This window comes from Patagioenas fasciata, chromosome 6, assembly GCF_037038585.1.
Source record: "Patagioenas fasciata isolate bPatFas1 chromosome 6, bPatFas1.hap1, whole genome shotgun sequence".
Lineage (NCBI taxonomy): Eukaryota > Metazoa > Chordata > Aves > Columbiformes > Columbidae > Patagioenas > Patagioenas fasciata.
Genome location: NC_092525.1, coordinates 8,562,660 through 8,578,572, shown reverse-complemented (window position 1 = coordinate 8,578,572; position 15,913 = coordinate 8,562,660). Strand labels below are relative to the sequence as shown.

The 15,913-nt window shown below is 43.3% G+C and overlaps 1 protein-coding gene across 1 annotated transcript in view; it reads right to left on the bottom strand.

Moving 5' to 3' along the window:
- BEND5 (BEN domain containing 5) overlaps window positions 1-15,913 on the bottom strand; it is an 876,445-nt gene that overhangs the window by 420,355 nt on the left and 440,177 nt on the right. Inside the window, exon 6 of the mRNA XM_065842086.2 lies at window positions 3,820-3,859. Coding sequence (XP_065698158.2) covers window positions 3,820-3,859 — 40 coding nt within the window. The remainder of the gene's footprint in view (window positions 1-3,819; window positions 3,860-15,913) is intronic.

The window sequence follows — 15,913 nt, the reverse complement described above, 5'->3', positions numbered from 1 at the left end:
ATGTATCACGAATTAATGAAATTGAGACATTTTTAGAGCAGGCAGCACGGGTGATATTAAAGGGGGAGAATATTTCACCACTGAGATCGGTCTGATAAATACTCTTAAAATCAAGCTTTTTTTTTTTCCGTGTTTAAAAGCAAAGAGCTTTGATATTGCGGGGAGCACAAAGACATTCACATTTCTGATCAAACCTCAGGGCCACCCCAGAAAGACGAGGGATATTTTACCCTGTTCCTGCACGTAAACCTCCAATGTGCTCAGAGAAAACCTGAGCAAAGCAAAAGGCGGGAGTTAAGGAGTCAGCTCTTACTTTATTTCGCCTAAAACAAAGCTGAAAGAAACTTAAAATACTTTATATTCCATGCTGCAGCCAAGCTGGGCACCATGGAATATTCAGCTACCCCAGGTTTTTTAAATGCAATCAATTTACTGCTGCCAAATGTAGTGGGTTTATATACATCTGGGAAACGTGCACCTATGGCGCTGATGAATTTCTCCTGACATAGCACTGATTTCAAGAGAATGTTATTTTAAATTGGCAGTAGAGAGAGTGGTAGAGAAGGATAAAGCCCTGAGGATGGCGGAATCAAAGAGAATTTCAAAAGAATGTTCCTGATGGCTCCTGGATAATATCACATGTTAGCTATTTTCAAAGCCAATAGTTTCCAACACACTTCCATTTATGGTATCAATAATTAAAAAATTCTTCAGTGGGAGATGAACTTACCTTACCGAGAAGAGAAACTGGAAAGCTGCATTATTATTGCAAACACAGGAGACGCACAAAGCTTTGTCTCCATGGAAAAGCTATGGAAACAGGGATATCTTATTTGCAAGTATTGAGTGGTTACCACAAAATGTGGTGTGATCCTATGTGCACATACAAAGTGTTTCTAGAACACGGCAACGTAGAAACTAAGGGCAGATCCTCAGCTCCTTTGTACAGCAAAGCCAAACTAAAACAGCTGAAGGTTTTGTCCTAAAACTCAGAGTCAAGTACAGGGGGTGTTAAGGAAATGTTCTGGATCAAATTCAGAGGTAAATTCAGTTTGGGGTGCATTGTGGAGCATTCTGTACCTGTTTTCTCGAGGGCACTGGAACAGCGCAGCCCTGTACGTCGCATGAAAGATGCAACGTACAGGGCTCTACGTTTCTTCCTTTTCATTTATTTATCTATTTTTTCTCTCATTTTTTCCAGAGTGCCCTCAATCCAGATTACAGATTAATGACTCTCTTTCCAATGTTTTGGCACTTGTGTCTCAACAGCTCTTTATTGACAATAATGGCATTATTTTCCCTTGCGATTAATCCCATTAACCGGCTGATCAATTTTTGGAGATGCTTTTAGAGGCACACGGGAAGAGCTGTTGAAATACCTGCGAGGGCTCACCGAGGGATTCTTGACTAAACATGCAGAAACGGGTTCAGGGATTTCACACGCACACACAAAAGAAAGGGACGATTTTTGTCACGACAGCAGCGCAGATCACAGAGGTCACCTTTGGTTTAAGTCCTTTGTCTATTCTTACAATTAAGCAATAAGGCTTTGGATTTTCATGCTGTAAATGAGGCCGAGCGAGCTGCCCCACAAGCGAGGGCTGCCTGCCCGTGGCAAGGTGGAGAGCAGGAACCATTCCCCACACATTAACAGCTGCAAATAAATAACCCACTGCCTAATTTGAATCAGTAAATTAAGAGGTGATGGTGATTATGGCAGATCTCAGCCATCATGAACGACACTGCAACTTTGCAAAAACAGACTGTTGGTGTCAGATCTTACAGCTAGGACTCAAAAAAATGGAATATTTAAAAGTTGCAGTCTCTGGAGACAGATAAAAGACTCAGGACTGTGATTTATTGTATTTTTGTGTTTGTAGGGCCAAAACTGGACCCTTTAATCCACAAGCTGGCATTTTCCAATCCTACTAGGAATTAAGTGCCTAACTCAGCCTCTCTGAAAAATCTCGGCTTTAGGCTGTTAGGTAATTTTGGCCTGACCCAGCATCAGGCTTCATTTGAAAATGCCTTTGCTGAAAGCAAAACTGTTGGCATTCAAATATATAATCATGGCACAAATAGATATATATATTTTTTTTTCCTATGAGGCAATTATTATAGATTTCTGACTAAATATCAAAGGGTAAAACTTGTATTTCAGAAAAATAAATGCATGTTATGGAAAGCTTTTCCCCCTCTTTGAGTGCAGTATGTCTACCTACATAGCTACTGAAAGCTGGTTTAGTGTTCAGCTATTTTGGTCCTTGGGACTAATTGCGGTGTTGGTTTAGCAGACTTGCTGTATTGAACTGAGAGATCTGAGCGACAGCTGCTTACTGTGGTCACATCTATGCACAAACTCAACGTACTCAACCCTTTCATTGTTCCAGCGAACGCTGTTTCTGAAATTATGAGCAAAGTATCGCAAATTCATTTTATAGAAAAGTCTCATGTTAAGTTATTCTGGTCTCCAACCCGCTTTTCCTCTTATTAAAAATACATCTGTGGACTCGGTGCCCAGGATCTGAGTGTTTGTTGTCATTAAGACCTTCAGAGAACTTCTTTCTTTTTCCTCTAGAAATACGGACTGCTGAAGATAGGAAAAGTGAGAATGTGCCATGTTTGTCCTTGAGGTTACAGTCGGAAGAGTGACAATGGCTGTAGCGCACTGCATTGTCACTTTTATCAGCAAGTGCCCTGAGCATACATTAACATAACTGCAAACTGCATGAAAGTGAACATGCAAAAATGTGATGCGTTTGCCAATAGCCTCAAACATCTGTCCCAACAAAGTGTTGCTCCTCCTTGTTTTATTTCTTATGATTTTAACAAGGTTGGCGAAGGAGAAGCCATGTCACAGATGATATCTACATTTAGAGTGGCAGAACAATTATTGACGCAAAATTGTTATCCAAGCAAACGTGTGTCACATCTTGTTCACTTCCCATAACACCTGCTCATTTCGCTAACACATTACTCCCAGTTAAAGCCAGAACTCATTAGCCTCAGTTAAAGCCAAGCTGAAAGCTTAACACGTACACGCATCTAAAAATTCACAAAAGTTAACCGAAAGGTAGCACCATTCAAGCCGTTGTACATCTGAAGCTGGTGGGCAGCGAACTGCTGTAGCTGCTAATAGAAAGAAACTGAGCCAGAAAAATAGCAGTGAATTAAAAGCCACCCAACCTGAGGAGCTGAGATCAAAGAGGAGCACTTTCCAAACAACCTTCATTTCGGCCACCGTGCTGGGACCTTCACACCTCTCCATGCCAAAAAGCCCAACACTTTCCCAGTATAACACCTTTTGGTTTATCTCCTCAATAGGCGAATGACAAAAGCCATTATGAAGCAGCTCATTTAGAGCATTCACATTTTACCTAAACATTTTCTGACCCACTTTGGAGTTCTCCAGATCTAAGGCTGGACCTCCTGCGTCCCACCACATGCACAGAGGGCCACCGGCTCCCCGAACTGCTCACGTTCGCCACCGAGGAAAGTCAACCTTGTATTTCTGTGATACTTGAGCACACGTTGTGCATTCCAGGGCATCTGCCCTGCAGACATATCGCTAACTGCAACCCCAGGAGGCTTAAAGAAATATCGGCACTCAAATTCATAAAGGTCTGAAGAGGCAGCTCTGTGAACGGATAACTGCCCGGGGCTTTGCCAAGCACAATATAGCTGTCACTTGTTATTATGTGAAAGATTTTCTGGGGAACAGTGTTTTTCATTTTGCATGTCAGGGATGGGGAAAAAGCACATTTAGACAAGCATCTCTTTAAGCAAGGAGAAGCGCGCCGTGCGGCACGGCTCACTCACCGGGGCTGGTTATCGTCAGGAGGTCGAGCCGCCGTTTCTGCTGGAAAACAAATTACAAAAAGAATTGTTAATTTTAGTGGGTCAGCTTAGACCTGCAAAGTGTTCTGACATTTATAGCAGAATGAATTACAAGTTACATGGCTCACGGTAACTCTTTTGGATGGGATCCACATGTACTTTACGAGGAAGAAAAAAATCCCCTTGCTCAGCCCTTTGAATGAGTTTTTATTTGCACTTATAAAGTGTTACTATTTCTTTTTTGGATCATATACTTGAAATGGATAGCTAGAAGCACAGATGGACCAATATATTTATAAAAGTGATTTCTGATTCCACAGGGAAGAAGACAAGGAACCAAGACAAGAAACTCTAAGTTCTTTATTCATATCAATCACTGACTCATAGCCTGCATGTGATCAAACACAATTATATTGCCTTCGGGTGAACCTTTCAAAGCCATGTAAGAGGATCTAGACAAACTCCAGACTGATAAAAGGAAAGCTCCTTTTCATGCTCAGTGCAGTCAGCCCACGGATCTCTTTGCTACCAGATATCCCTCACCCTAAAAGCTTGCCAGATTTGATCATCACTGCATATATGTACAGATAGCAAAATACACGGAATTATTATGGCAAATAATCGAGTTTAAACAGAGGAGTGCTTTCTGCAAGTGCTGCGAATCTTCACAGGCCAAACCAACCTGTACTATGAGAAGGTTAGGAATGGTTTTTGCCTGCAACAAGCTATTGCACCAATGCCTTGGTGATGGTGGGGGGTGCCTGAGGTCTGAGCTTCCAGTCCTACGTGATCTCCCCACCATCGCCTCTCTGTAGCCTGACACTGAGATCTATGTGCTCCTGGGCCACCATCATCCTTTTCCACCTTTCCGTGGACTGAGAGCTTTCCACCACCAGCAGGGCTTTCCCCATCCCACAGCGTTACTGCCTTTTCTTCGTAGCACTTTCCAACTCACTGTCTTCTCCCTAACTTTGCCCAGCTTCAGTGTGTCTAGCTGGCATTGAAGATTATACTGTCCAGTTTCATTTCTCTCTTCTAATTTGCTCAATAATGTCTGTGTTACTTTCATTTATTGTCAGCCCTATTGATCTTTTTTCTAATCTAATTCTCATCACTGCATTCACTGCATTCCCTGGGTGATAGTTGAAAGTCCTTGAGGAGGAAACATTGACTTGGTATTCCCTACCATGAACGCCCTTCCTTGGAAATTATGACTGATGAAACTCCTTTCCAAACTCATCATTTCTCTATAAGTAAAGCTTCACTGGCTAAAGTGTGTGAACACAGTTGATCATCCACTGAATATACTTGAGCTATGTGCCAAACAGTGAAGGTGGCCTGCTGGGAAGCTTAGGGGTGTAAGGCTGCTAAAACAAGTTCTCTGAAACCTCCCTGGTCTTCAGTACCTTAACTCTTGTACAACACACATAATGTTTGCAAGAAGATTCATTCCTATCTGTTTCCATAGGTGCTCCTTGTTCTCCTTACTCTGATAAGCCATTCTGACTATGACCTTAGAAGCACTAAAGCCAGACTATGCCGAGCTTTCCTCCAGGTGTGCCAGGGCAATGGTGAAAGGGGTCAGAAGCCCCTGCTGCTGCCTGGTGTCACCCCCACAAGAACCAGTCGGGAACGCTGTCCCCCGGGGAGGAACAAAACAGAGAAAACAGCAAAGGACCAAAGGACCCACCTCCCCAGTGGGAGCTGTAAGACGAAACATCTCCTAACGAGCTAAATTTTATATAGATCCTGTGCCTTAGACTGATTCATATATACAAAGCTATGAAATACCAGGGCTTAGCACCCACTGGGCCAAAAGCTTTGCTTACATTTCTCAGCGCAACTGGAGCTCCAAATGCTGTATATCTAATGAACAGCTAAAGCAGAAAATATATACCCAAAGCCTATACTCTGTGAAAGCTTCTCTACTGGGAAAAAAGGTGGAGTATAAATATTCTGCATCAAAGAAGGCTGCAAAATGTAGAGATTTGGAACAGAAAGGCACGTAGCCCAACTGGCTGCCAGCCCTGACTTGAGTCTATTAACTAGGGTAAAAATAAACATTAAAGAAAAACCTGAGTAGTTGATACTGCAGGAAAACAAAAAGCATGTAGGATTAGGCTAAACAAAATGGGAAATGAAATGAACTTATTACAAGTCAGATGTTCAGTCTGTAACTTTTTTCTTGTTTGGACCACTGCCTTCGAGCTGGCCTCGGAGAAAACAAATTAACTCCCGATCCAGGAAATCTTTGTGTATGTGCTGAACTTTAAGCTCAAGTTATTTCTCCGACTTCAAGTGGAGCAGCACTGATCTTTTTAACCGCTGCGAGGGATTGGAAATGCCACCAGGTTCTCGGCATCAGCTCCACCCAAAGGCTCAGGGCTGAGCGGGGTGGTTGCTGCCCGACCGCTGCGCCCGCAGGGACAAACTGCTCTGCTCCGACCTCCAGCGGACCTTGACGAGGTTCCTCTAATTGAGCTCGGCAAGGGAGGCTTGTGCACACTCACCCAAGCCCCGGAGAGCAGCAAACAGCAAAGTGAACTCCAAAATCATGCGTTTAAACACGCAAAAATGCACTAATTATGGATCCGAACGATTTGTGGAGATGCAAGCCGGCTCTCGGATCTCGGGGGCCGTTTCCAGGGCTCGGCTGATGCAAGCAGGCTAGTAACTAGATTGATTCTTTTACAAAACATAAAGACACACTTATGACTAGCTATAAAAGCAGTAGAATTTGAATTTAAAGAGGGAGACATTACGAGTGTCACAAAGATTAATAAAATAATTGCAGCAGAAATATCATGGCTGTGGGACTTCGTATATTCGCTTCTCCCTTCAGTGCTGAATGATGCAAATTGCAGCTGTTGCCCCTCCAGCGTGATCACCCTGTCCCTGTTTTGACAGATTTCTTGAAAGGCTCATCTCACAAGATGTCTGGCTGCTTCTGTTCTGCTTTCAGTAATTTTCCACTTCTCCAACACCTGCCCCTGCAGAGATGCTCGGGACCATCCCAATCCTCAGGAAACCTGCTGCCCCAAGAATTGGAATACAACCTGAGCACTGCAGTGTAATGCCTGTCATCCCGGGCCAGAAAAGAAGCCACAGTCTCCCATATCGCTAAGGCTGGGTTTCACCTACGCTGCCAAAAGGGGATTCCATTATTTGCACAGCGTCAGCCATAATCTATAAGATGCAAATAGCAAGATTCCTTGTATCACCACAGCAGCTCTATGGCGATAATCCCGTCCTGCCCTTAAGGGGCAGTATCCTCAGTTCCGCTTTAAGGCAGGATGAGGCCATTGGTGACTCCCAGCGGCTTCCCATGGCGTGTGGGTTTCTATAGGTGGTGCTACCCGAGGGCACAGCCCCCCCGGCGCATTAGGGCTCTGCAGCAAACCTGCAGCACCTCGTGCTCGCTTCCACAGAATTAACACAATCTTTAATTAATGCAATAAGCACCGATGAGTAATAAATCATATTAAAATACAAGGAAGGCAAATTTTTCATAAATTAAGCATTGATTCACTCAATAAATATTAATCTACTAAGCATCAAGAATTCATTACATTTTAGAAAACCAGTTAAAAAAGCCTTGTTGGTGAGCTGGTCTGAAGTGTGCAGAATGGTCCCTGTTCACCCATAATATACACTTATTTTTAACTAATTCCTTAATTTATCAAGTTAAATAACTTGCTTGAAAGTGAGCCTGGATTATTATTCCAATGCCATATGCAATTTTCTCTGCACAGATTCCAGCTCACCCCTCGGATCATTTCCTGATTTTCCTTGGTAACTCCCTCTCTGAGTACCTCATTCCTCTTCCTTGATGTTGGTGGTCTTTAAAATATTTGCTGACTGGTGTCATTTAATTTTCACCTCAATTAACTCAGCAAGAGTTGCAAAACTGGAAAAAAAACCCATGTGTGGGGGGTGTAAATTAACTCATTCATTTAAGTTTAGCTTATCTGCAAGATGTTCTTTCACACTTTGCTCTCTGTAGAGTTCCTCCAACCTTTTATATATAGATGTGGGATGTGCTGCACTTGCTTTGACTCTTATCTACAGATTAGTGAAAGAGAAGGAAAAAAAGCCAGATGCAAAGATGCCCCACGAGGCTGATACGGAGCTGTTTCTGTAGCAACCGATGATTTTCTTCTCATGTAAGAATGAGCCCAGTCATATCTAATTCAGAATGTATCTGGGCCTCACTCGCCAGCCAAAGCTGTGTCAAGTATAACGTCAATATAGTCAGAAAGAGTGATAAAAAAAAGCAATTATAAAGTCATCTTCCGACTCCTACGCTCCTCCTCCAGCCAGGATCCAAAAGATACCCTTACCCCTGCCTTCTACCCCAGCACACAACCTCCAAGCCCCAACATCCAGTAGAGATGGAGGTGGCAGCCACCCCGTTATTGGTATCACACACATGAGGCTGCTGTGCTGGAAGCTCCTTCAGCAGCCCCGTGCACCACGTCCCAGGAGGTGACAGAGCTCTGGTTTCCCTAGAGCACAAGGGCATCTACACCTGCCTTGCTCTGAGCCTCCTTGTTAAACTCTTCAGCTCAGAGTTGAGATCAACTTCAGCTTTAGAAAACTCTTGTTAGGTAAAGGGACCTGGGGGTCCTGGGGACAGCAGGGTGACCATGAGCCAGCACTGGGCCCTTGTGGCCAGGAAGCCAATGGGACCTGGGGTGGGTTAGAAGGGGGTGGTCAGTAGGTCAGAGAGGTTCTCCTGCCCCTCTGCTCTGCCCTGGGGAGACCACACCTGGAATATTGTGTCCAGTTGTGGCCCCTCAGCTCCAGAAGGACAGGGAACTGCTGCAGAGAGTCCAGCGCAGCCACCAAGATGCTGAAGGGAGTGGAGCATCTCCCGTGTGAGGAAAGGCTGAGGGAGCTGGGGCTCTGGAGCTGGACAAGAGGAGACTGAGGGGGGACTCATTCATGGGGATCAATATGGAAAGGGGCAGTGTCAGGAGCATGGAGCCAGGCTCTTCTCAGTGACAACCAGTGACAGGACAAGGGGTAATGGGTGCAAACTGGAACACAAGAGGCTCCACTTAAATTTGAGAAGAAACTTGTTCATGGTGAGGGTGGCAGAGCCTGGCCCAGGCTGCCCAGGGAGGCTGTGGAGTCTCCTTCTCTGCAGACATTCAAACCCGCCTGGACACCTTCCTGTGGAACCTCAGCTGGGTGTTCCTGCTCCATGGGGGGATTGCACTGGATGAGCTTTCCAGGGCCCTTCAACCCCTGACATCCTGGGATTCTGTGTGATTCTGTGACTCGTGTTTGTGCCATTTTCTGCCTTCTCTCCATGGGCAGTGTTTCCTGCAGCTCTGAGCCCAAAGGCAGGCTGCCCATCTCACTAACATCTCCTGCCATAGTCCACCCACACGAAGCTGGAATTGACTCTCTGGGACCATACGAAGACTTTGTCTTCCTAAACATATTTTACCCAGCCTGGTCTCTGCGATTGATCTTTTTCGTCTAAATCTTAATGTGGTTTGAACATGTGTCTCTCCCCACCACCTTCAAACTAACTGAAATCAAGTGCTTTTTGTTTGGTTGGTTGTTTTTTTTCCCGGAAGTTTTCTAAAAGTTGTTACTAATTGTGCCTTCTCCTTTTAGCTTCTAAATTCGCTCTTCTCTAAACTGTGTTGATATAAAAGTAGTTGAAACCAGTGCATCCTCCCACAAAATAAAGCTAAGCATGTATTAAAAGATTTGCAGAGGTGAATTTCATGTTTCTATGGCCTTTATTGTTGCCAGCCTCTGTAATGTCAATGCTTTTGAAAGCTATCATCTAACATTATGTCATGAAAGAACCCAATAGTTCAGAGAAAGATGCAAGAGACCCCATGCGCGGAGCTGGGCAGCGTGTGGCTGGCACAGCACAGCTGCCCGCGAGCACCACCGCAAACATCCTTGCACTTTTATGCACCATAAACCTCCTGTTTTACACTTTTTTCACAGCAGAGGGAGGGAGGAGAGGGAGGCGAAGGGAGGGAGAAGGTGCGAGAAGCGGCTGTGCCCATCCTTTCACATTGGTACCTGAGGGTGACAACCTGTGGCCCCCGCTGCGTTTGCTGCTGTCATACAGGGATGTAAACCCGCTTTTAGTTGTTTGTTAATGGACAGTTTAAGAAATATTCAGAGCTAACCAACATCTGGAAAAACTTCCTGATGAATGCGTAGATAAAGGAAGGTGTTTGAAAAATTAAATGTAACTCAGTGAGCATTTCACATCTGTCTGGTTTCTCAAATGCAAGTTTTGCTACTTGCACCTTCATTCCCTTCAGAGTCCAAGACTTATATCCAAAGAGAAACTCTTGATTTGAGTAATGACTCCAATAAGCTACTAATTCCAATCTGGTTAAAATGGATAATTTGATGATTTAAAGCTTTTTTTAAATTATTTTTTCCTTTTAATCATGTTATGCCAAGCAATAATATTATCTTTCCACCCTGAAATCACAGGCAAGATCCTGCATTTTGTATTTCCTTGATGATTAGCTGTTCAAGTTCCCTGGTATAATGGTAAAACGAACCCGTCATCCTGTTGACACTTGCCTGGGATTTTAGTAAATTGCATCTGCTGAAGCCCACTCTGTAGAATCAATTATTGATAAACATAGGTGTGGGAGAACATTTATTAAGTGGTTTGGGATATGTTATCACTCACGCTAAGAGCTACAATGAGCATTTTAAACCATTTTCACAGTGACCTCTACAGGCATCTGATTGTTGCAATATTTGGTAACTCGATTCTGGTTTAGAATCAAAACTAAGTCCAAATGATGAAAGACAGCACCAAACCATTAAGCTACTTTACTCACCCCTCCAGTTCCCATATTCTTGCACTTAATATCTGACATCTGCGTATTCCTTTGCAAACAACTACTTGCCAATGCTACGTGGTGCTCTCATATTTTTCGGAAACACTGTCAAAACAGGGGGCTGAGAACCCTCCTTCTCCCAGCTTCAACCATTTATCTTGAGAACACAACACCCATGCATTTATTAGTATTTATTAATAAGCTCCTCCTCTGTTCTTACAGTCCTGTTGCGCTCAAAATCTATTTAGAAAGAACTTAAATATAATGGAGGTTAAGGAAAGACTGAAAAGCCATTCAAAGTATGTTTGGGCCATGAAGATGATCAGAGGGCTAGAACATGTCTCTATGAGTCTATATCTACTGGTCCTTTATCTACAGGTTGCCTTATTTATATCTAGAACAGAGATTCTTACTGAGCCACTAGGAATTATAAAGAAGCCAGTCACTTCATTATAAATATTCACAATCACAACAAAAAATTGTTGAGACCATCTTAGCTCTGAAAAGAAGGAGAGGACAAACAAACTGCTTTGGAATGAACTGATCCTTAACTTCGCCAATGAGAGTGATGACGATAGAAAGCCTTTTAGGTTTCCTGTCCTATCCGCATCCATAAAATAACAAGCATCCTTATGCGCCTCAGTGAAGCAACACAAAGGTAGATCCACAGCAGCTTCGTGGTTTGATGATGTATGCTATACATACACAGTGCATCGTCTCAGATGTGCATATAAAAGGGCATCCTTGATTATTTAATAGCACAGTCTCTTATTAACCCCAGTTAAAATATGGCAAGAAAATCCAGTCACTTTATTGAACTCAACTGGTGAACTTAACTCAGAGCTCCCAATTTCATAGGCTTCTATACTCCATGTTCATTCAGGCCTGAAGAGCTGAGACCAATTAATGCACAGGTAGCCAGGCAGTCACTATGCAGCCTGTTTAGAGTATATGGAGTACATACAAAACATTGGTGTTTCTGCCCCAGTAAAGTCTGGGGGAAAAAAGGATGATACAGCCAATACCTTTGCTGTGCTCCATGGTCAGACCCCACGGCCAGGTTGGAATCCAGCCTCTTTGTTCTTCCACCGTCAAAAAGGTGGCTGTGGTGGTGGGCGTGTTTTAAATGAAGCACATGGACTTATGCTGCAAGAGGTTGGGATCTACACATGCCACAGATTAACTCAGCATTTTAAAGGGTTTGTTTTGGTAACAAACCACCACGCAGGTTTTTCATAGTTTGGTGTATTATTATGTAAATTGCAGAGCTGTGGTTATAAGCCCGTGCTTGTGACATCAATTACTTAATGCCTATAGAGATTACTGTAATGCCACAAACAGCAGACTGTGTCTTAAAGTACATAGTAAGCAGCGGGAGCTAATAAACTCTTTGGTTTGAAATTTATTTGTTGTGGAAAAAAAAGAGTAAACAGGGGCAGGGAAACCTACCCAGACCTCCCACAGTGCCATTAACAACCAAAATCTATACATGATGTGCGTCGCTTTAGGCATTGCGGAGCCATTCTCTAGTTGTGAATTCCTGCCTTATGTTAAGTCTTAGGAAGGAAAGGAGCAGCATTAGTGAAGGCAGTTACCAACTTTGAGAGTCCACCAGTTGTTGGGGGGGTAAGCAACAGTGTTCAATGAATGTTTAATTAGAAACAAAGCATATCTACCCATACCAGTAATGGGATATTGACTAACTAGACACTGTTTATGGGCTATTTGAGATAACAGACAAGACAGATTTAACCTCCAACATGTGCAATTTTAAAAGTAAGTGTGCAGTTGCAGGAGCCCGTGATCACACAGTCAGAGGCACAAATCCAGAGGTTTACATCCGTGCTCTGCCCCATCTGGACCCTGAGAGTGAATCTGAGCTGCTTACGTCTACCTATGAATGCTCTGACCAGGCCTTGGCATTGTGACCTTCTGGCCAGCACATCATTCCTGCCAAACCTTCTTTTGCTGTGTTTAACTAACTAAATATATATTGAAATTGGGACTTACGTTCCGATGTCCACATACGACCCAAGTTGTTTAGCCACCAGCTAGTGGCAGCTGTAATACTCTCTCCTTGTCAACTACTACTTCGTTTAACAACCCATCACCATGGCAGAATAGCCAGTGTACTGGTGAGGAGGATGCTGACTTGGGTTCAAAGAAAATGCTTTTTGAAAAGAAAAGTATTCTATGAAAAGAGAAAAACAACAACAAAAAAATCTTAAAATGTGAGAGAGTTACTGGGAAGTTTTCCAAAACACAATAAATTTTCACTAGAAAAGTCCTTCTTTGTAAGAAGTTAAATACCATCTTGTTAGGTGAGCAGCACTTGGTTTGGCTCCTGCTCTATGTTAGAATTCTGCTCAGTTCAGCACTAAACTGGGAAGCAAAGCTCTGGATTGCAGACTGGGCCCAGCCACCTCCCAACACACCTGCGCCCAGGCAAAGGAAATACAGCTTTGATAAACCGTTAGGAAACAGGGCTCCTGTGCTTTCACACCATAAGGACAGCAATGCAAACAGAAGGAAGAAGACATGTAAAAGATGCAACACAAGAGTAAACTCCTTCTGAATATAAAATTTCCAAAATAATGCATTTTCAAACACAGAACTTATGAATTATGTTTAAAAGCCTCTGTGATTCAGCAACAGAGGGAAAATCAGCATGAGAGAACACAACTTCCCTAGCTGCCCTTTTTTCTGACTCCCCAGAGCCTAAATCCTCCCCTCTCCAAGACCTCCCTGCCTTTACGGCTGATTTATTCTTGTGAATTATCTGTTTCCATTTATCTTAGGTGTCATTTTCTCTTAACGGGTTGGATTTTGCCCAAGATGCAGGTGAGCTGCGCTAGAGCAGAGCACAGCAATTTCGAGAGCGTAGTTTCTAGTGGCTGAAGCCATTCTGCAAACACTCCAAATATATCCCCTCTCCACTCAAAGGTGGCAATATTGAAAAGCAACCGAGTGACTTATGACAACGATAATGGATGCAATTTTATTTAGAAGGAAGCCTCAGTAGTACCTTGTATTTCTGGCATCTCACATTCAAACATTTCAGAAACTTAAACATTCAGCGGAACATATTTCAGCTCTAACCAGCAAATCAGACTTTTCCCTGTAAGCCCAAGGAGCTGGACTTTCTGTGTCACACGAGCAGAGTAGATGTTGGGAAGACTTTATGACTGCAAATGGTATACATGACGTCTACAGGCTACTTCATCTCCCAAACCCTTCCGTCGTGATTTCTACTTGTGCCATCACCAAAGCTCACACCTACAGCTCCATGCAGCCGAGCAGTTAACAGCAAAAACGGACCTTATTCTGTTTTGAAAGTGAGTTTTGCACTTACCATTAATGTATTTTTATATATGTACACAAATATACTGCATACCTGTATACATGATCACAAGCAAAACCATTCACGTATGTATATGCAGGTTTGTATATACCAAGGTGTGTCTATTCACGGCTGCACTGTACGGAGGGGGGTAAACGTTTATGCAGCTGCATACACAGGCCACGCTTACAGACAAGGAACCAGTATGGGCTACCTATTGTAGGTAGAGAACAAAAACGTGGGAAATACTCAACATTATCGCACCTATCCAAGGCCAAGCTGGCATTTTGTCCCTGACAGAACCATGGCGGTACACACATCTCCTCCTTAAAGCAGCATCTCTGTAAAGAGCCAAAGGAAACTGTCACGAGGGGAGTCAATGGAACTGATTTCCAATGCGCCACACTGGAGGATTTCAATTTTGAACCTTAAGTTCTAAGTTCGCTGGCCCTCCGCACCCATCACATTCACTTTTCCTCTCTCTTCCCATATTTCCCCCATCCAGCTGAAGTGATAGAGCCCGGTGTCATCGGCATTTTCCAAGTGCTAATATTATGAGAGTGCAAATGAACAGATTGGAGATGCCCAAACTTGCACAACAGCTGGATAATGTCAGTATTATTTCTTTTGCAGCAACGGGACACCTCACTCCATCCCTGTTGAGGCACCGCTGCAGCCAAAGACTGCTCTGCGATAGGGACAGACAAGAGGGCCAGGAGAAATGACAGTGTGTGACATGGAATTTAGGGTTACTTTATGTGAAAATCTTGCCCCCTCCACACTGTGCAAAGTTCCTTGTTTACTGCATATAAGTCAAGACAACCCGATAAAAATCATAGTGAAAAGTTAAATTAGAATCTAGTATGCACAGACAAATATATAAATTCATATGTCCAACTGTTGTGTTCTCATCTAATTTAAGGCTTTTCATCTAATTTCAGCTTGAGTCTGTTTCCTTTCACAGCTCATGGCAGTTTGTTTTTCTATTGCTTAAAATAAATAAATAAATTTTAAAAATCAATGTTATTTTTCCAAAGCAGCCCACTGCTTGTCATTTTCACTTAACAAATGATCTGGAGCATCCCCATCATCATTCTTCTAAAAACTGTATGTTTAATTCCAGCCAGCGGAAGAGGTCAAACGGCAGCAACGAGCACAAGATATCCCAGAGGTGAACAGAAAATCTCACTTTCCAAACACCTCTTTGCAGTTTTCTTTGGCACATCCTAAAATCACGACTAAATCCCTGTGTCTGAGCATCTTGAGCCACAGAACGTGGAACAAGCTCCGCTCAGCCTGCAACCTGGACCAAAATTCCCAACAACTAAGAGAGCGCCATTGGGCCGAATTACAGCCATGGCCAGGGTCACCCTGCCCTTGCACACTCTCCATGTTTAATCTGGAGAGGTGTTTCCAGAACCGTAAGCAAAAGCAATAAAATGGAACGAAGGTGGGATTTACCTCTGTGCGTCCAAATTTGAACATTTTTATCTCACTTTTAAAATTTGGCACTTTAAGCCCAAACCCTTCCCCCAGGTGCTTTAAGCCATGAAACCATTCCAGAGGCGCTCTTGTTCACAACGGTTGAAGAGAGCTGTATATGTTCTATATGATATGTTATATTAAAGGAGAAAATATGACTTGGGTTCATCGAAATCCCTGAGCTGAATTAGAGATCTGCGGAAGAAAATGAGGCCATCCAGATATTATGGTTTGTTCCTCCCTTCAGGTTATTCTGACTAACAAAATAGGGTTTGTCCTGCGCACTGAAGAGAGATAAGAGTTCTGAAATCCCCTTTTATCTAGCCCCGTTGCCAACTTTGAAATTATGACTCTTTTACAGCTGTTCTATAAGGAATTCATCGGGGACCTGCTATCTGATCTATACCTCAGAGTGGTT